The sequence below is a fragment of the Ursus arctos genome, unplaced genomic scaffold, assembly GCF_023065955.2.
Source record: "Ursus arctos isolate Adak ecotype North America unplaced genomic scaffold, UrsArc2.0 scaffold_31, whole genome shotgun sequence".
Classification (NCBI taxonomy): Eukaryota; Metazoa; Chordata; class Mammalia; order Carnivora; family Ursidae; genus Ursus; species Ursus arctos.
The window spans coordinates 5177875-5198274 of NW_026622997.1; the positions used below are offsets into that span (position 1 = coordinate 5177875).

The 20400-nt window shown below is 43.6% G+C and overlaps 1 protein-coding gene across 1 annotated transcript in view; it reads left to right on the forward strand.

The window, feature by feature from the left end:
* Positions 1–9844, forward strand: part of DUSP22 (dual specificity phosphatase 22) — a 69597-nt gene extending 59753 nt beyond the window's left edge. Inside the window, exon 8 of the mRNA XM_026511353.4 lies at positions 37–9844. Coding sequence (XP_026367138.1) covers positions 37–92 — 56 coding nt within the window. The 3' untranslated portion in view covers positions 93–9844. The remainder of the gene's footprint in view (positions 1–36) is intronic.
* The last annotated feature ends 10556 nt before the right edge of the window (positions 9845–20400 follow it).

The following is a 20400-nucleotide window of genomic DNA, read 5'->3' on the forward strand; positions in this document are numbered from 1 at the left end:
TTAATTTTTGTCGCCAGTGATGTTCTTTCTCCACAGCCACTGCAGGAATTCTGAAGTACTGGGCCTTTCTCAGAAGACCGTACTGTACCTGAAGTTTCTGAAATATGGCAAAGTCACAGCGTGTAGGCTGCTGCTGCCAGAAAGAAAAGGAGCCTAGAGTTTATTTTTAAGTATCCAGAAGTGATTTGTAAACTTGTTTTTCCTTTTAAACTGAATACATGTGTAATGATGTTATATGTTGAGAACTAAGGATATTCTTCAGCAAGAGAAAATATTTTTACATTAATTCCACTGCTACAGCAATTTCTTTAACCTTAACTTTAGGGTTTCTAAAGCAATCTCAAAAGCCCTGCTGCCCTGTTTTGGTAACTGTTTAGTAATCGTGATTGCTTCTCATGAGAATTGTGCTTGTTCTTAAATTCCCCAGCTTGGGAAATATCTCTTGGTGTGTGCTCTACGCATGGTTTATGTTCTCCGTGGTGGACTTTACCAAAAACTGCCCATTTTTGTTAACAAAGGGCATCCGAGCCTTTAACTTCATGTGCAATGCACTCTTCCTTGCTGAGGCGTGGATGTCATACGTGTTTCTGCCTGTGAGTGTCGTGAGGCAGGATCAGAGCCTGGTTTAATTGCAGAGGCCACTGTTTCCTCCAGAAGGTAGTACCGAGGGCGCTTAGGAAAAGCGAGTTAATTTCACCATGAGAGAAAAATTGATCCTCCACGTGAACAAAAGGAAATCCAGAAATTGGACTTGCAGTTCTCTTGCACAGTGTGAGCTCTGGAATTGCCGCATTTACCACAAGGGTGTGCAGGCCGGGGGCTCCATGAACCTTTGCTGCACATTGTGGAAGGCAGTCTTCTCTGCTTTCATATTCAGCTTCAGAACACAGACTGCTCGAAGAGCAATTTAAGTCCGTTTCCTAAATTTTCCTTGTCTAAATCCAGGGGAGGAAGAAGGAGATTTAACTTTTCACTCCAAGGGTAGTTTGGGCTTGAACTAAGGGCAGGTAGATACAGGAGCTAATATATGGTCCCTTTAACTGTAGGTGGCAGGCTTCACCTATGTTCTGAGTTTCTGCTTCTAATGCCTGGAAGCTCAGGGAAGGGGCTGGAATGAAGAGGACCCTTTGTACTGGCAGCAGCCTCTGCCGGGTGGGGGATGATCTGGAATGATCAGTTTCAGTCATTAAAATGCTTATTCTGACTCAGCAGGCCTGCTTGGATGGAGCGCAGTTCCCAGTTGTAGGAAGCTCTGGGTACTCTCGTGTGCCAGCTCTGAAAGGCCTGAGAGGTCTCCACTTCCCACTTGTGAGGATGTGCCAGAGTCGTGGCCTCGAGACACAGCACAGAGCCTCAGGAAGACCTCTGTGCTGTGTGTAGGACATGAGACAGCAGAATTAGGAAAATAGGTTTTCTGGTGATGGCCCCAATCCTGTAGAGTCACTCATTCCTCACAGCCTGACGTCCTTTCCTGTCCCCCTCTTCTTGCTATAGGACCAGATCTGGCACCAACAATAATCCCCTGTCTGGTGTTCTGTGGGTTACAAGCGATCACTGCAAAGCTTTGTAAACCCACAGAGGGTATTATTTCATTCATTCGAGGCTCAAAGAGGCCAAAAAATACACCAAAAACTGAAAATGTTAGCTCTGCTTTGCCTGAATTTTGATCTTTTGACCCTAAATCAGTGGGTAAGGTGAGAGGGAGGAGCTGAGCTGCCCCTGTGCTTTGAACTTAGAAGTTTGTGAGGCTCTAATGAGGGCCAAGGGAGAACCAGCACCCCTGCGGCAAAGCTGTATGGCTGCTGAAGCCAGAACCTCTATTTGGTTGCCCCCCCTTTCTCCCTGGGGAGTTTGTTTAGGGCCCCATCAGTGGAGTTGGCAGTTAGGAAAATTGGCAGTTACAGAGTGGGTCATAAGGACTGCTATAGGTGCTCTCGATGTTATGTATGGGGGAGGGGAAGAGAAACACCATTCCACTTTGGGGGTGACGAAGGCAGTGTTCAGAGAAAGCATCTTGGAAAAAGTAATACCTAATTTGAGACTTTAAGCTCAAGTGCTGGAATTAGCTGGGCATAGTGGGAGGAAGGGGAGTCCAGGCAGAGGCCCAGCATGTGTGTTAACTCGGTGGCATGAAGAAGCACAGGGCACTCGGGTGACCCCAAGTCACTGCGTGACTAGAGCAAGAACCAAGGGTTGGGCAGTGATGGTAAGTGGTGCCGACAAAGCTGTACACACGCGAGGGCCCAGTCAGCCAGGTTGATACCTGTATGGTGCCATAACTTAGTACCTGTATGGTGCCCTATCTTAGTATACAGGAACTGGTTTACTTCTTTTTTTTTTTAAATAAAGATTTTATTTATTTATTTGACAGAGAGAGCGAGAGAGGGAACACAAGTAAGGGGAGTGGGAGAGGGAGAAGCAGGCTTCCCGCTAAGCAGGGAGCCAGATGCAGGGCTCGATACCAGGTCCCTGGGATCATGACCTGAGCCGAAGGCAGACGCTTAACGGCTGAGCCACCCAGGCGCCCGTAACTGGTTTACTTCTTATACTAGCCTTCGGAGCCAATCAAGCTCAGAAGTTGGTGCCCTGCCAGCTTCTCACAGGGCTGATTCCTGAGCTTGGAGCCGCATAAGAAGCATGCATGCCATTATGCGGATGTAATGAAGAGGGGTGGGGGCTTGCTGAACTTGCTAGGGCAAGCAGGTACCATGGTTGGTTAGTGTGTAGGTGGAGAATAGAGGGTCCACATTGGAGGCCAGTCGGGGGCAGCTCTTACGTTCATCCACGTGATTGAAGATGGTGCCCTGAACAGGGTCATGGTGATGGAGATGAAGAGGGACCAAGAAGGCAAATAGATTTGGGCTTGAGGGAGGTTGGGAAGGGAGAAGCAAATGCTCTTGGTACTGCATTGAATGTGGGGGACTATGGGTTTTCTGGCCTTGACACTTGGGAATCTTTCTTCCAACACAATGGTTCTTTGTGTCAACATTCTCCTTTCTGTGACGGTGGTGTGTGGGCTCTGAAATGTCAAGGTTAGATTTAAGGGGACTGCCAGACTTAGGGCCTCCAAGGGCAATCATCCCAGCTTTGCAGATTAGGTCCTCAAGTTTATCCTTGTACCCAGGACAGACTCCCAGGAACTAGACTCATGACAGTGTGGAATTCAGATGTCCAATTTTGTAATTTATTGTGAAAGATAAAAAGTAGCTTGATGAATTTTATGCAGTAGGCTATCTCTCTGTCATTATCAGGATTTTGGAGGAAGCCAGATGAGTCATTAGGCATTGTCCTGTGAGATGGACATGGAGCCAGGAGCCTTGGCAGGGGGCATGGTATTATTCTGATCTGGTATGCCCCATAATCCGATTGCTGTTCCCATAACATACTTCAGTGGTGTTTCTACCAGGCTCCTGCTTTGCTCCCTGAAGTCACCTTTCCAGGGTCTAGCAGACCATTCTGCTTATGTACTTATTCTGCCTAAGGTGATCTTTGACTTAAACCACATTTTTTAGAGGACCTCCATTAACCTTGGGTATCCTCATGTGTCTTCAATAGCATTTATGCTTTTCTGGGAGGGTGGGTTCCCACTGGTGGCTTTTTTCCTTATTTATTGGGTGCTTGTTCTTTCTAGTTTCTGTCTCAGCTGGGAATCCCACTTCCAACTTCTGGGGCTGTTTCGTGTTACTCATGCATAGAGACAACTTATAAAATCCGGTGATTTGTGTGTGTGCGTGTGTGTGTGTGTGTGTGTGTGTGCGCGCGCCCATACACCTGTGTCTTATGTGTTTTAGTTTTGTTGTAGAGAAATCCTTAGCTTTTAGGGGAGTCACGTGTGCAACATCAAGGGTACCTTGAGCTTGGGTGTCTTAGATGGCAGGTACCTGAGGCAACCAGGGCAATGTCAGAGCCCATGTTGCACAACCAGAGCTAGTCACGAAGGGCTCCTCTGCACACCAGTATCTGGTCATAAAAATAGGGAACCCACTAAAAATCAAAACCCTGTGATCCCACACTAGATGACTCCTCCCATCCTGACCCTAAGTTATTAATAATTTTATTAAGAATGTGCTTTCAACATGCTTATATTTATATATGTACTTAACAAGAAATCACCAAGACTTCAGAGGGAAGTTCTTCTTCCCTTTCCTTTTTATTGCCCAGAGAAAGGGAGAAACTGAGAAGAAGGAAAAAAAAAAAAGCTGCCTTTGACTCGTCACCAGAGGCTTGAGCATGTCAGTCGTTCCCTTCTTAGGATTTAGTAGGGTCTCCTTAGGCCTTGGGCTCATCGAGACTGTCGTGGACTTGGATGCATGTAATGCACTGGCCACATTTCATCATGCAGAGAGATCTTGACACTTTGCTCTTGTTTTCCTTTCCCCGCTATAGAGCTTGAGACCTGTCACTGCAGTAACAGGACATAATTAGTTCAGCCAGTACCAAAATTAGTAATCAAAATTAGTATCTATTTTGCAGCTAAGGCTTAACCACCTAATAAGCATCTGACTAAAGGTTGCAAGTGCTGTGCCTGTGTCTCTTTCCATCGGGGGAAAGAATTGCCAGTACGTATTTGAACATCTGCAAGTTTAGGTTTATTTTGGCTCTGGATATCTATGCAAACTTTTGATCAAGAGTTAGTAATTTGCAGTTAATTTTCCTGAAGTTTCTAGTTCAGTTATTAGAGTCTGGTGTCAAAAGAGTTATTTTAGCAGGTGACTGAAATTACTAGGCAGTTCAACATTCTGAGTGTCATGTTGACTATTTGGAGGTGGGGTTAGGAGATGTATGGATGGGATTGTACCTGAGCACATCCTTTATTCAAAGTCCTGCTTAAGAAAACTAGGTAGGAGCCAGGGGTAAAAAAATAAAACTTCGATTTTTGTGGGGTTAACAATCCCTTCTAGGAATAATGTAGTTTTTGGAAACAGTGCTCATCACACCATTTGCCTGTTTGTCCAACTTGACCCAAGGAGGCCTCATTAGAGTGGCCTTTCCACTTAGCTTCTCAGTCCTCCAGGACACACATCAGTGACAAGCAAATATATGAATGGAACATTGCCATCAACATGGTGTTGGTTGCTCTCTCCTCTTCAAGTCTGTTCATCATCAGGTGCTTTGTCCTCAGCCTCTTGTGCCCTTCACCAGAAGTGGCCAAACCAGCACAAACAGGAACCATACTTTCTGGTGAGCAGGTTTGCCTTTTGTTGGTTGGCTGTGGGTTTCCCCAAGACACTGATATGGAGCCTTTTTGGAAAATAAAAATCAAAAAGCCTCTACATGTGCACTGAAGAAATGTCACCTTCTGCTTTGCAAAGGGTGTGCCCTTCAAGGCAAGAGACCCAAGTGGCACTGAGCTTCCTCAGAATGGGAGTCCCTAGTGAAGCTTGTCATGTGCCAGGGGTCAGATGTTTGGATTCTCCTTGGTTTGTGTTAAGCCACACTGATGTGGTGATAGAGAGAAAGGCAAGAATGTGTGAAAGGAGAGGACCATTTCTTGACTGTTTGCAGAAGCCTTCATGAATCTCCCCAAATCAGGAGCATCCCAGAGGTGTACTGCAGATGTGGGCTAAAACCCATTTCATGCCTTGATATTCACTGCCCCACAGCGGAGGGACCCTATTCTATGCTTTGCCAGAGCTCCTTCCTGTCATCTTCCACCTTCCATGAGCAGGAAGACACAGGTCCTGATAGAGCAGGTTGGGGGAGATGAGAGGCCAGGGTCCTGGCCTGGTGACCGGGCAGCCAAGATAGTCACATGGCAGACAGGCCTGACTGAGGTCCATTTTCATCCCGGTTCTCTGGAATACCTTGGGGAAGTCCCCAGAGGAGGCAACCCACTCATGTGGGGAACTTCTTCTAAGGCTGGAGTAAAGAAGCTCTCTAGAAGGGATGAGCAGTGCTAGAGGGCACCCTGTGTCATGGCACAGTGTTGGGGCCAGAGGCAGCCTCACAGCCTTCCTGGGTAGCATTTTATGTGTCTAGAAAGGCCTTTCTAATCGTGAAGACCTCCTATCTAGATAACAAGACAATCAGCCTCATGATGGTCAACATTTATTCAGCACTTAATGTGGGAGAGAAGCTGACATTGAGACTTTTTCTTGAAATCTCTTCTGACAACAATCTCATGGGGTAGATTTTACTATGGGAGAAACCAAGTTCTAGAGAACTTGAGCGTTGCTCAGTCTCAGGGCCAGAAAGTGGCCAAGTGAGGATTGGAATCCAAGCAATCTGACTCAGGTGTGCCTAAATGTCACCACTCCTTTCGAAATGCCACTACCCCTGGGAGGCTAAGCTAATGAAACTCTAACAGTCATGTGCATTCGTGTTCAAGTTTTTTTCTGAAGGTGGGTTTATATTAGATTAGAGGCCTAGTGGGGAGATTGAGATGGAAGATAGGTAAGTATAGTTAAACAGGCACATGAGAAAGGCATTTCTTTTTTCTTTCCATCAAAGCTGACCCCTTGTGTGTACACTATGGCTGCCACACACACCTCTGACTGGGCATTTCTGACTTAGCCTAGAGTAGCAGGCAGAGCACTGAGATGTCCTGGGGCCCCAGGAAGCCCTTTGCAAGAATACAGAATGGCCCACGTGTGTACAGGAAGGGGGAAGGGGGTTAGTACCTGGTACTTTAAGCGCATGGTATTCTGTCCTTGATGTGCCATCATTACACAAATAGAGGAACCTCAGTGAGTTTTTTGCAAGAAGCTCAGGGATTTGCTGTCATTCAAGTCAAATAACTCAAATGGAGACACTCATCAAGGACAGAGGCATGGAAAGCAACAGTGGATGTCAAAGCAAGTAGAGACTGACAGGACCTCCTTCCAGCCCCCAGGGCTGAGGGCCAGGGCTGGGAGATGGAATTATTAGAGCCAAGTAAGAAATGAGCCATGCAGGGGTGCCCAGTAGGACCTGAGCAGGGCAGCTCTTTGAGAAGTATGGGAGGCTGGGAGGAAGCAGAGTAGAAGTTTCCCATTGGACGTCCTCCTGTCCTATCTCCCTGAACCTAATGGGAAGCTGGCCAGCAGAGTGTTCTGCATGCCACGGCCATGGGGGACAGAACAGGGTGATTGCCATACGACAGGCAGCCCTGGTGCTCAGCCTTGGGTAGGGCGGAGACGTAGTGATAGGATGGAGGAAGTGCCACAGGCTTCCAAGAAGTATCTAAGTGTCAACAAGCTGATGCTAAAAGTGGGTCTGAGTGGGGAGCCTGGGTTCTCCTACACACGTTGTCCTGAAGTGTGCTATCTGGAGCTTGGCCTGTGACTCACTGCTTTCATCTTTAGAAAGCATTCAGAAGCATCCATGCCTGCCAATGTGTCCCCGCTGATCTGTGCTTTCCTATGGCCTCTCTGGAGAAATGACACCCTCTGACATTAAGGCCGTCAGCCGTGACATCTGAGCCTCTGCTACAAACTGTGCCCATGTGAGAGGCCCCCACCCCCTGTCCCGAAGCCCATGAAGAGCGGGGGAGGATAGTTTGCAGTGCCTCAATTATGCCATAGGGCTGCGGCTCACTGGGAAAGCTGTGTCATGAGATGCTTACAGAGCTAGCACTGTGCTCTGAGAGAAAGGAGAAATCAGGCAGGGCAGCCTTGTCTTCAGATTTTGAGTTGAGGAGAGAAGATAGTCACTCCCAAATATTCTGTGAACAAATGCTCAGCACAGAAGCATGAATGCAGGCCAAGAGGACCACAAATGCTTCATGGAGAGTGTCCTGCTGGAGATGGAAAACTTGGAAGAAGAGTCAAGGGCATCCTAGCAAGAGGGTGACATGCAAGTAAAGGCACAGACAAGAGTGAACACGGTGTACTTGGAAGCCCAGGACCTGTCTTAGAAAAGGTGACTGTGAAGGAGGTGAGGGTTGGAAAGTAGTATGGCTAATCTTGTCCTGCCCTGTAAACTGTGGGCAGCCACCGGAGGGCCTTGGGTTGATTTGGGCCCATCAGGATGGGCCAGAGCAGGAAGGTAGAGCAGTTAGGAGGGGAACAGGCTCGTAGCCTGGACCAGATGCCCCATGGGACCTCTCCAAAGACGAATCTACCAAGTAAGGCAACATAGATAATGACCATCCTGAAGTAGTGACGGGCAGTGCTGGTTTGCTTTCCCCAGAAGCAGAAACAGAGTCAGGGGCACAAAAGATTATTGAGGGCAGGAGGCTGATGGGGCCGTGGGGCTATCAGGCTGCAAGACAGTGCCACGTCCTCTCCACCAGAGGAGCCTAGGGGCAGGCATGACTGGTCGCCCCAGAAGAATGGCCTGGGCTGCCTGGCAAGGCAGCCCTGAGAGGCCAGAGCTCAGGGTCACTTACCATGCTCGCAGGGAAGGACAGCCTGACACTCTCCAGGGAACCTGGTGCTGAAGCGCAGCCTTGCAGAGATACTTCTCCCCGGTGCCTCACACAGCAGGGCTACCCAGAATACTTCACCCAAACTCCAGTGTTGGAGCCTCCAATGTGGCATGGTCCTTTGGGTGTCTCTGGCAACTAGAAGCCCTCTCCCCTCCTGTCCTCCCCTCCCCTCCCCTCCTTGCCTCTTCCCCTCTTGTCCTCCTGTCCCCCTCTCACTCCTCTATCACTCCTCTCTCCCCAGTGCTCAGATTAGAGCTGGATGTCAAGGACACATGGAAGCAACACGAGGAGTTAGGGGATTCCAACCTTCCCTCACAATGATTGCAGCCTCAGCAGCCACTAGGGATGCAGCAGGACCTCTGCACCCCTGGCGCAGGAGATACAGAGACACATTGGTTATCGAGCATTTATTAAAAACAAATTTTAATAACAAATAACTAAAAGATAATCTGTCTTATTACCAGCCAAAGCCAGCAGTCTTAAACCATTCAAGTGATAAAATATATCTCCCCCCACAAAAAATTATTTTGTTGGTCTAAGTTCTTTTTTTTAAAAGATCTTATTTATTTATTAGAGAGAGAGAACAGGGGGAGGAGCAGAGGGAAAGGGACAAGTAGACTCCCCACTGAGCACAGAGCAGGCTTGGGGCTTGATTCCATGACCCTGAGATCATGACCTGAGCCGAAACCCAGAGTCCGACGCTTGACTGACTGAGCCACCTGGGATCCTTGTGGATCTAAGTTCTACGTCTAAACAATGGCTGTGTCTGCTGTAGAGTTTTAATAATGTACGCATAAGCTTAAAATGGCCATGTTTTTATCATATCCTTTATTAACAATATGTTCTATGTGGAGGGGAATGTGGAGAGCTCCCAGTTAATGGGCAGGACTGGGACATAGGGAATCAGCTGCTCTGTTGTGTTCGGGTTTTGCTTGTTTGTCTTGTTTTGTTTGTTTTTTCTTTTCCAGCAAATTCAGAATGATCTGGAATCCAAACTCTGTGATATCACATTTCTGCATTTGCAGAGTAGACTCGAAATACCCCAGGATCTTATATGCAGTCCCTTCAGTCCGGCATTCTGAGTGACCACGTGAATGTTTACTTGTCTTTACAATTTTTTTGATTGCAGACAAATTAGAAAACGACCAGAATTGGTCCCAAAGAAACGCAGACATGCTATTTATGGAATCTGATGTGAAATGGGACTTTTTTTTTTTTTTTGCGTCTCTTCCAATCTTAACCTTTGGTTTAACACCGTTCCTAACTACTTATATATCTGTTGCTCCACGTGAAAGAAATTTTTCAAAATTAAAATAAAGCAAGGGTTCTATGATCAATGAAGAGTGAAGATCAAGGGACAAATCTGACATAAAGAGAAGGGCAAATTTGCAGAAGGCTCAAAAGCAACTTGTAATTATTCATTAATGTGACAGACCAACATCTACGTATATTTTTTTTACATACACATTATTATAATTAAAAAGTATTCATACATGACTTTTTCCTTTGTACTGTGATTTTTAAAATTTATTGACATGATAACCAATATAAAATTCAGTAAAAGAACATTTTTACAGCATGCGTAAAATGTCCCTTATTATTCTTTTTTCATTCCATGATCATTACTGATTTTAACAGAGAGGACCGGGTGTCAAGTGCACAAGTATGCCTCTAAGTTCACAAGGTCCTTCATGAAAAACAAAACACATCTTTATGTGCTTCACTTTCTTCGTTCTGTATCAGTCCTCTCTCCTTAAGCAATGCTGGAGGCCCTGAAAATCTGTATGATTTCACTATAGCCTGTGTCAGTGCGTGCCCTATCCCCCTATTCTAATTTGGTTTTATCACATTTCCTAACACCTAAGATTTGGCTGTTTCCATTTTATTTTCTCTGTAGAGACAGCAGGGAAAAGATAATGAAAACTTTCACGTTTCTTTCATTTTTTCTGGTTCTTTCTTCAAAGATAGTTAAAGATTACTTTGGTTATTTTTGAGGACACTGGGTGAGAAAGCTGCTTCATTTTCCCTGTGCTGTGTTCTCCTGTGGGTATTCTTTCCAGTAAGAGGTTCATTGTAAGAAATGATACATTTCACAAGAGGTCAATGGAGGCTGAAGTTTCCCCTCTTTTCTCTGTCAAAGAATTCCCATTAGTGTGTCTTTAAATTATCATTTCCCCTGATACATTTCATAGAGTCAGATATAAAATAATTCCATGTACACATAATTCATTAAGACTACTTCTATTGCAAAAATCACAGTTCATTTTTTTTTTAAAGATTTTATTTATTGAGAGAGCTGGCGGGAGGGAGACAGAGGGAGAAGGAGACTCCCCGCCAAGCAGGGAGCCTGACACGGAGCTTGATCCCAGGACCCTGAGATCATGACCTGAGCTGAAGGCAGACGCTTAATCAACTGAGCCACCCAGGTGCCCCCACAGTACACATCTGTTTGATGATGGGACCTAATTTAAATATTTGTGAAGTTTTGAGGACTCCCAGTCATAAAACAAGTCCTTCCTCTGTGCTAAAAATCACCGAGTCCATTTCTCTAACGTAGAAGAGAGGACCTTCGGCTTCTTGAGAGCAGAGCCTGGGTGCACAGTAGGTGCTCTCATTCTATTCTACCATGAATTGTCAAATCACTGGTTCTGTGGTTTTCTCTGCTCCTCCCAGCCTTGCCGGTTGTCAGAGCCTCTTATGGCCTTGCTCTATTTAGGTGGTTGTTGTACCCCTTGGGCCAGCAAGCGTGGCTACAGGACCCCCCCGCCCCGCCCCGCGAGAGTCCCTTGGCTCCCATCTCTGCCTTCCAGCCCCAGAAATCCAGGGCACCAAAATCTGTGCTTTTACTCCTGCAACTTTTCTCCAGTTTCCTTGCCAGTGTGCCTCCTTGGAGCCACATGTTTGCCATCTCTTATGTGCTGGCCAAGCAATCGACCAGTGAATAAAAAGCCCCTCTGTTGACTGAGTCCTTCCTGCCCACCAGCCCAATTTTAGAAGCATACTTGGGACCCTGTTTGCTTCCATACCGTTAGCACCTTGGGCTTGTAGAAATAGGTTGTAGAAATAAGAGCATTCTGTGGAATGGACAGGACCTGGTTTAGCACCCAGAGCTTCATAATCTTCCCTATGTGCTGACATCATTTGTTTTTGAGCCTTTCTTTAAAGAAATAATAAATTCAAATGTTTGAGAATTCAGTGTTAACCTCTTAAAATTTCTTATTATCAGGGCTTCCCCACTAGCATCCTAAGCAAATAAGAGGCTAACACATTCCTTTCTCTGTTTAAGTCGATCAATCCAAACTCTGGGCAGCCCCACCATGCATGCGGCAGTGGGTTAGACCCCTGCCCAGCTGAGCCTGCAGGTCCCCTCGAGAGGGTTGAAGACTGCCTTTGGGTGCAGAGGAAAGACCTATACCAGGGTCTTCTTCGGGGACTTGCTTCTGCAGCCCCAACCAGAGCCCATCCACACTTTGCTGGCTTTGCATATCTTCTTTTGGCTTTGATTTTTAGATTATTATATATTTCTTAGACTATCATTGACCTTGTCACCTTTCACTCAAATCCATGCAGTTGTTATCTGATAGCCTTGTTCTGTTTCCTGGATTTCTTCATTCACTGCCTTTCTCACAATTTACACTCATTTCTCAGAAGAGTGTGATGCTGATTGTTTGCTGTGAAACTAGCTCTGAACAAAGTTCACGGTACCAGTTGAAACGGCTGTTTGAAGCAAATTTTAGAGATACACAGTGTCTGTTACTGGAATCCCACGTCTCTAGAAAAGAACTGAGCTAACATGGAACATAAGTGATGAGCCCTGAGCCAACACGCTGACGGCCAAAGTCCCCAGGAAGACTCCTGATTAGATCTGAAGTATCCAGGGACATACATCTCTTTTAGTTTACAACATCTTTTCTTCAGGTTTCTTGAGGAAACTCTCAATTTTCTACTGAACAGCTTCTTTCTGAGATTATGAAAATTTGCCCCCACCCAAATAAAAGATGTCTAAAATTCTGAAAATTACTTTTATTTGGTCAATTTTATAATGCTTTGTATTTTCCATCTATAAAGCACTTTCACGTATATTAGCTCATTTCGCCAACAAACGTATGGGATTACTAGCATCCATATTTAGAGGCTAACTAGCAGATCCAGATCTAGATGGAGTTCAGTTTTGACTCTTAGTCCAGTGCTCTTTGCACTACACCATGTTGGAACCAGTGGACAACGAGCTCTTCATCTGAGCAAAACACAAAGATAACCTGCCAAAATAATTTAGAAACAAAGATTGAGGCAACTTTATCATATGACATAGTTGGTTCTCAATGGATTGATTTATGAATTAATGAAGCAGAAATGAATAGTAAAAGAGGCCACAGTTAACTAGACTATGAGGGAATGTTGTTTCTACATGATACATTTATGCAAGAAAATTCCTTTCCTCAAGGACTTTAATCGGATTTTATCTTTGAGGGTTGTAGATTTGAATTGGTTTCATGGGATCCCCTGAAGAAGTCTGGACAAGCCAGTGGGTGGCATCTAGATTAGGAGGGGCAGCAGATAGAGATGGGGTCTATCTGGGAGGAACACTGCGGGAAAAGCAAAGAAAAACCAAGCTAGAAGAACTAAGAGACAAAAGTGCCGGAAAGAAGCAAGGAACAAGGCAGAAGCTGTACAGGAGAGGGAGTGAGGGAGGTGGCCCAAGAACTGAGCAAGCAGCAGGGAATTTGATCTAGGTCAGGAAGGGCTGTGCAGGAACAGGTGATCACACAGAAGAAATACCCATGTGCTCCTGGGACTCTGTGAAGGGAAGTGAAGTGATGCTTACCATCTATAGTTAGATCAAACGTGTAGTTACACTTGTTAAGAAATACAATTCTGGACCAGTGACAGCTATTCAGTCTAATACCAAATCATCAGCTGTAAGTTAATATACCTTGAAGACCACAGAGTTGGGGTGCCTGGGTGGCTCAGTCCATTAAGCGTCTGACTCTTGGTTTCAGCTCAGGTCATGATCTCTGGGTCCAGGGATCCAGCCCCACTTTGGGATCCGTGCTCAGCAGGGAGTCTGCCTGAGGATTCTCTCCTTCTCCCTCTGCCCCTCCCCCCAGTCCAGCATTCTCTCTCTCTCTCAAATAAATAAATCTTAAAAAAAAAAAATAGAGTCAATCTCTTCTTGCCCAGAGGTAAAAATTGTTTTGCCCTAAAACTTTTCAAAAAAACACAAACGAAAACAAAAAACCTCTGCAATCCATAGAAAAGAATCCACTTTTTCCAAAGAAAAGCTTGAGTAGAAAAAGAAGCAATGGGGTAACTGAAAAGTAGTTATGACAACAATGTTAGAGAGACATTGAGTAAATATTTAAAACGATTAAGTATAATGGTGAATATATCTGTGACTTTCTTATCTACAGTAAACATAGTCAAGATGTTGAAATAATACCCCCCCCCCACTTTGGTTTCTATAAGTGTAAAACTCTAAGGTTGAAAAGCATAGTACCATGATGTTCTTTGGAAGTAAAACACGATGCAGTGTTTCAGAAAATAGCCTAACGTACACCACTTCGGTAACTAGGATTTTATTTTGTCCAAACAAGATGCTTTTCACCTGATTATGGAGCATGACAACTGCCAATACATGGAAAGAAAACTTTTCAAAACTACTTCTGTTACTTATATTTATTTAGTAACAAAGGGGAAAAAAAGCAACATTTAAAATGGAAAAAAAAAATCTTTGGATCTTCTCTAGCGATGTCCCCTTTCCCATATTTTAGGAGATCTTATTTTTAAAATGTGTTTGTTGCCTGAATCCTGCTCCGCAAAATGGTGTGTACGTTTCACAGACTATGCACGGGGCAAATATTGTTGTCTTGATCATGTTTCAGTGCCTATTGTCATAGCTGATCAGCAAAAATCAAAGCGAATGTTCTACGTGACATTTTCTAGGAAATTGGTGGAATTTAATCAGGCAGATCAGCATCCTTCCTGCTCTCAGCCTCCAGTTTGCAAATTGGGCCTCACCAGAATTATTTATTGTTTCAAATACTTTTCTTGAAATGTTGGCAGGCATCATGGTTGGACGTATGGCCTTCCTGGCTGCCTTTGATCAGGCTGAGTATGATTTCTCTGGTCCTTAGTTTACTAGCCCTGAGTATAGGGGCAGGATTTCTCAGAATTGCACTGTTCTGTAACGTACCATATGTAGAGTTGTTAAAAGAAGAAAGTATCTTTTGTGTGTGTGGCCTTTGGGGGAAATTTAAATTATTGAAACTATCTCTTCCCTGTCATGATCCCACAGTTTCCAGCTGAATGGGGGGAATGGGTGGGGAGGATGAATTTATTATCAATACCTTCCTTTATGTAAAACTTTGCCAGATTAAAGTCTTGGGATAACTTACCCAAAAGGCCCTATTTCTAACCCGTTTCTCTCTTTTCTTAGCTCCATCAGAACTGAAGATTCTAGAAATTTCAAGTGCTGCCTCAGTTAGGGTTGTATATTTGGCTAAGTTAATATTTTTAACTTGACCAGGGATGGCTCCCCCACCCCCTTTGCTAACACCCCAGACAGGTCATGAACCCCCTGAAAATGACTAGGCCTCTAAGCAAAGAGTGCATATTTTTTACAGTAAATAATTTAAACCGCAGCTGGACATTCTCCAAGAAGACCTGTGCTGTCCCTTTTACAATAAGAGAGTCCCCAGAATTTCTTTGAATAACAACAACAGCTGTCATTTAATGCACACCAAAGAAGAGTGGTTTTTTTTTCTTTTTTTTTTTTTACCATGGCAGAGGTTTGAGTGGGCAACAGGGAGATTCTGGGTGGTTTCAGACCTTTTTCCGCTTCACATATCATGTCACACTAGGCATGTTTCATCATGAATGTGAATTATTTTATATGCTAACAGAAAACATAGAATGTCTTATAAGACAAACCCCTAATAATCAGCCTATCTTCTTCCTTGCCATGTTGGACATGGGTGACCATGCGTACACATTATTTTCCATAGAAGGATACACACCAGAACTAATTAAACAGCCCGTTGAGTTGCATCAGGTGCTAACAGACGCTGCAGCTGTCTGGCCGGCAAAAATATTGTGGCTTGCTCTAACGGTCATTTGGGTTGATAGAATGTGGGGAATCTGATCTCTCTGTTTTTAGGAGACTACTTCCCATAGTTAGAGCAAATCTATGGAATTGGGTTTTCCTCATGTTTTCTCTTCTTCTGCAATACATTTTATCCTCCTATTTTTTCATTTTTTTAAAAAAAACGTCTTTATTGAGGTCAAGTTTACATATCATAAATTCACCCATCTAAAGTATGCAATTCAGTGATTTTTAGTACACCTACCAAGTTGTGCAGCCATCACCCTATCCAGATTCAGAACATCTTTGTTATCCCAGTAAGATCCCTCAGGACCATTTGCAGTTAACTCATTCTCACCCACAGCACTGACGGCTACTGAGCTACGTTCTGTGACTGTAGAGTTGCCTTTGCAAGAAGTTTCACATAAATGGGATCACACAGTGTGTAGTCTTCTGTGTCACCTAGCAAACAGGTTTTGAGATTCCTCCATGGTGTTTCTTTCATTTTTATTGCATAGCCTGGTTTGCTTTTTATTGGAGTTAAGGGCTGATCACTGATGGATTGGACCAGTGGTTCTACACTGGGCTGGTTGGGGGATATCTGGAGGCATTTTTGATGATCACAGCTGAGATGGGGGCTGATACTGGCATCTGATAGAAAGAGGTCAGTGATGCTGCTAAACAACTTTCATGTGCAGGAGAGCCCCCGTGACGCAGAATGACCGCAACGTCCATGGTGCTGAGACTGAGAATCCGGGGGTCAAACTTCACTGAATTTTCACTTATCCTCAGGGTGCATGTTTGAACCAAATGTTGCATGATGGAAACCCTCCCTTGATTTGTACTACATGTCTTTGTATTAGGGTTCTGTTTGTCTAATTTTTATGTATGTTTAAAATATGAACTCACTTGTGAAACAGATCATTTTTTTTTTTTTTACCATTTGGGAAAACTCTAGAATCTCCTAAAATATTATTCAGTAGGTTGCACTGAACAAGAAAAGAAGAGTACACAATTCTTGCTTCCTGGTTGAGATCTCAATACAATCTGGTTGTAAAAATTTAGCAACAGAAAAGAAGCAAACGGCAAAGACTTATACAGCATAAACTCCCAGGAAGCTGCAGGAACTGTTGGAAGGTTCATAATAAAGGCATTTAATAAAGTACATTGTCTACTTAACAACAAATTGCACCATCATTTTTGTGGCGTGACCACCAATGTTATGCACTCTAGTTATATTTTGCCAGTTCAGCTCCAGAATTTTGAATCTACTGTGTTGTTCTTAACATTGATGAATAAAGTTTTCATAGGGGCAGAGATGAAAAGAAAACAGATCTGAAAAAAACAAAAATAAAGAGTTCTTATCACCCAGCATTTGGTGCATAAAACCCCTCTTGGGAATAAGAAGAAATTAGCCAGAATTAAAAGATTTTGTTTTATCTGAGACCAGGGACTCACTGGCTGCTTGATTTTTTTTTTCTCTAGGGTAGTTGAGATGCCAAGAGGTGGAATTCTATCTCTTAGGTCTTTTGAGTTTTGTGTGATGATGAATTAGAAACAAAGTACTCTGTTTGGAGCTTAATAACATAAAGGGAGACTGATATGATGCGAGTCAGTAAACCATACTTGGCAGAGGGTACCTTTGGGAATTTGACAAATAAACAGTGGCGTCTCAGCTGCCCTGGGCGACTTCTCTTCACTCTGACCCCTCTTTTGTTCCAGTGAGCAGCTCTGCCTCAGCCCTGCAAGATGCAGACAGGGACAGAGAAGGGCGAGGAGGTGCATGACTGGGGGTAGGTGTGCTGGCTGAGAAGAGAGAGGAAGAAGAATGGGGTCTTCTGGCAGCTTTTGTACATTTTAATGTCCTTTAACATCCGAGTCTCATTCGTACCTCCTGTTTACACTAATAGTAAATCACATCAGAAATATATGGTAGAAGTAAACTGAGGGCAATATACATGCGTACACAACACGTGTACATACATACAACATGCACACACAACACACACACATATACACACAGCTGCACACACAACGTGCCTGCAGAAACACGTATGCTTGCACATATACATTAACATGCAAAACATGATACATGCTTACACATCTGTGTGCACACAGACACACACATACCCACATTTCTCAGTATTACCATAAGCACTCTGTACACATTTATTCATCACTGCCAGGTAGATTTTATGTGGCCATGTTATCGTAAAGGACAGTTATGCTCTGAGATGTTTGGTAATTTGCTCAGAGCCACACAGCTGGTAGTAGAACCGGGATTGAAACCAAGTTTTCTGTAAATCCAAATTCCAAAGACAGAAGCAATACTAAAGAAAAATTTGACTTTAAAAAGAAGTAACTCCAACAATAAAAAGATCAGTAGTTGTGGGGGTGGAAATGAATAGGCAGAGCACAGAAGCAGTGAAGATATGATATTATAATGAAAGATACATGTCATTTACATTTGTTGAAAACCATAGAATGTACAACACCAGAAGTAAATGCTACTGTGAACCATAGACTTTGGGGATCATGGTGTGTCGGTCGATGGTAACATACGTACCACTCTGGTAGGGAATGTTGATGTTGGGGTAGGGAAGAGGCATATGGGAAATGTCTGTCCCTTCCTCTTAATTTTGTTGTGGATTTAAAATTGCCCTAAAAAAACACAGTCTGTTAAAAAAAAAAAGATATAACTTCACATGGAAGTGTTCCAGCTCAGTCCTTCCAAGACAGATGATTCAACTGAGTGATCAAATGACCTACCTGAATTTGAAGTTCAAGAATATGATAAACCTTAGTCTGTGTGTGTGCGCACATGAGTGTGTGTTTCTTAAAATAAAACTAGAGTTTTTTCTAAAGATAAAAATGACATATGCTAATTACTGAAATAGTATATATGTATATGAAATATAAAGAAAAAAGTAAAAATTATCTCCATTTCTTCACCTAGAGATAAGCAATCTTAACATCTTGTGAACATTTTTCTTGCTCTCTCTCGGTAGGGAGACAGATAGGTACACAGATATGTACATGCATAAATAGATACATAGGTGGTAGAGCTTTATATAAATGATATAGTATGGATACTGTCTTACAGCAGACTTTTTACCCAACAGTATAGGTTGACAATTCTTGCTAATATATCTAATTCTATATCCATTACAAAGGCCACACTGATTCATAATTATAAGCTACTTGATTTATATTCTCTTTTTTATTTTTATTTATATATTTATTTTTAAAGATTTTATTTATTTATTCGACAGAGAGAGAGACAGCCAGCGAGAGAGGGAACACAAGCAGGGGGAGTGGGAGAGGAAGAAGCAGGCTCATAGCGAAGGAGCCTGATGTGGGGCTCGATCCCATAACGCCGGGATGACGCCCTGAGCCGAAGGCAGACGCTTAACCGCTGTGCCACCCAGGCGCCCCTATATTCTCTCTTTTTTAAAGCCCTATTGTGAGGTTGGAACAATACAAAACAAACCTAACAATGGGGCAAAAGATGTTTTTGAGAAAGGAATCAAGCCAGCACTGTCTGCATGAAACAAAACTTTAGCAAGTCAAAACCTCTTGATTTCTTATTACTTAAAATTCTAGGGCTTTCTTCAGCCTAAACTCTTTAAGCCCAGGTAAGTAAGCCCACTAAAGACTGGATTTGCACTAATGCAAAAGTTTGACACCAAAACTAATACAGTGGATGCCTATGACCTTAAGAGTCCCTGCTATCCCATGAGCATGCTTTCCATTCTACAGAGAAGCTCAGAAAGGCTCTTGCCTCAACTGAGGCTCAGTCATTTCTCTGAGCTGCTCTCCTTCATTCTAGAAAGGATTCCTAGATCTTATGCTTGACCTCCTTGCTTACACCAATGTGTTCCTGCTCTGTACTAAATGCTGGGAAGACAGATTCTCTTTTTTTAGACATTGAGATTGCAGCCAGTTTTTTCAGTGTTATTCATTCCACTCAACAAGTATTAACGGAACACCTACTATATAGCACGCAGTCGTCTAGGTCCAGGGATATCTCAGCAAACAAGGAAGACATGATTGCTCGTGAGAGGTGAAAGAAAGCAAATTTCCGGGGTGCCTGGGTGGTTTAGTTGGTTAAGAGTCCAGATCTTGGTCTCGGCTCAGGTCTGATCTCAGGGTCATGAGATCGAGCCCCTCATCGGGCTCTGTGCTCAGTGCAGAGTCGGCTTGGGATTCTCTCTCTCTGCCCCTCCCCCCGCTCATGCTCTCTCTCTCTTTCAGAAAAATAAAATAAATCTTTAGAAAAGAAAAAGACAAAAAAAGAAAGTCAATTTTCACAAAAGGAAGATAGGGAGTTCAGGGGGCTGGTACGTACAGCACTCCCCTGCACACCCTCACACGATAGTTTTACAAGTCTACGTGGTCTTCTCCTCAAGATTATTTTTCAGAAGTGCTACCTGGGGTCAATGGATCTGCATATTTAAATACTCTTCAGAAATACCAGATCAAATTGTACTCACACAGTAGAGCAGAAACCTAGATTGTGGCTTTCTATTTAACTTCTCTGTTTCTCTCTTTCCTCTCTCTTTCTCTCTCTGTCTCAAGAATAGGTAACTACAAGGAGGAAATGTAAGTGAAGGCTTCCTCCCCCAACCTGACTTTATTTTTTTTTAATTTTTATTTTTAATTTTATTTTTTTTATTATGATATGTTAGCCAACCTGACTTAAAAAAAAAAAAGCTATTCCAGGGATAAGTATTTTGATTTCCAATGATGAGAGAAAGGAAGCGTTCTTAGAATTATTTGTGTTCATCTCTCTCCAGAACTGATTAATGGATGTAGCTCTCAATCTCAGAGAGGAGCAGTTGTTTGTTGTTCTTACTATTCCCCTTAAGAATGTGTCTGTTCTTCCACTGGGGGCTACTCTGGGCCCCTGGGAAATGTTTGCCTCCAATAGAAAACTAAATAATCCCTGGGAGCCAGAAACTCTCAGTTCAGT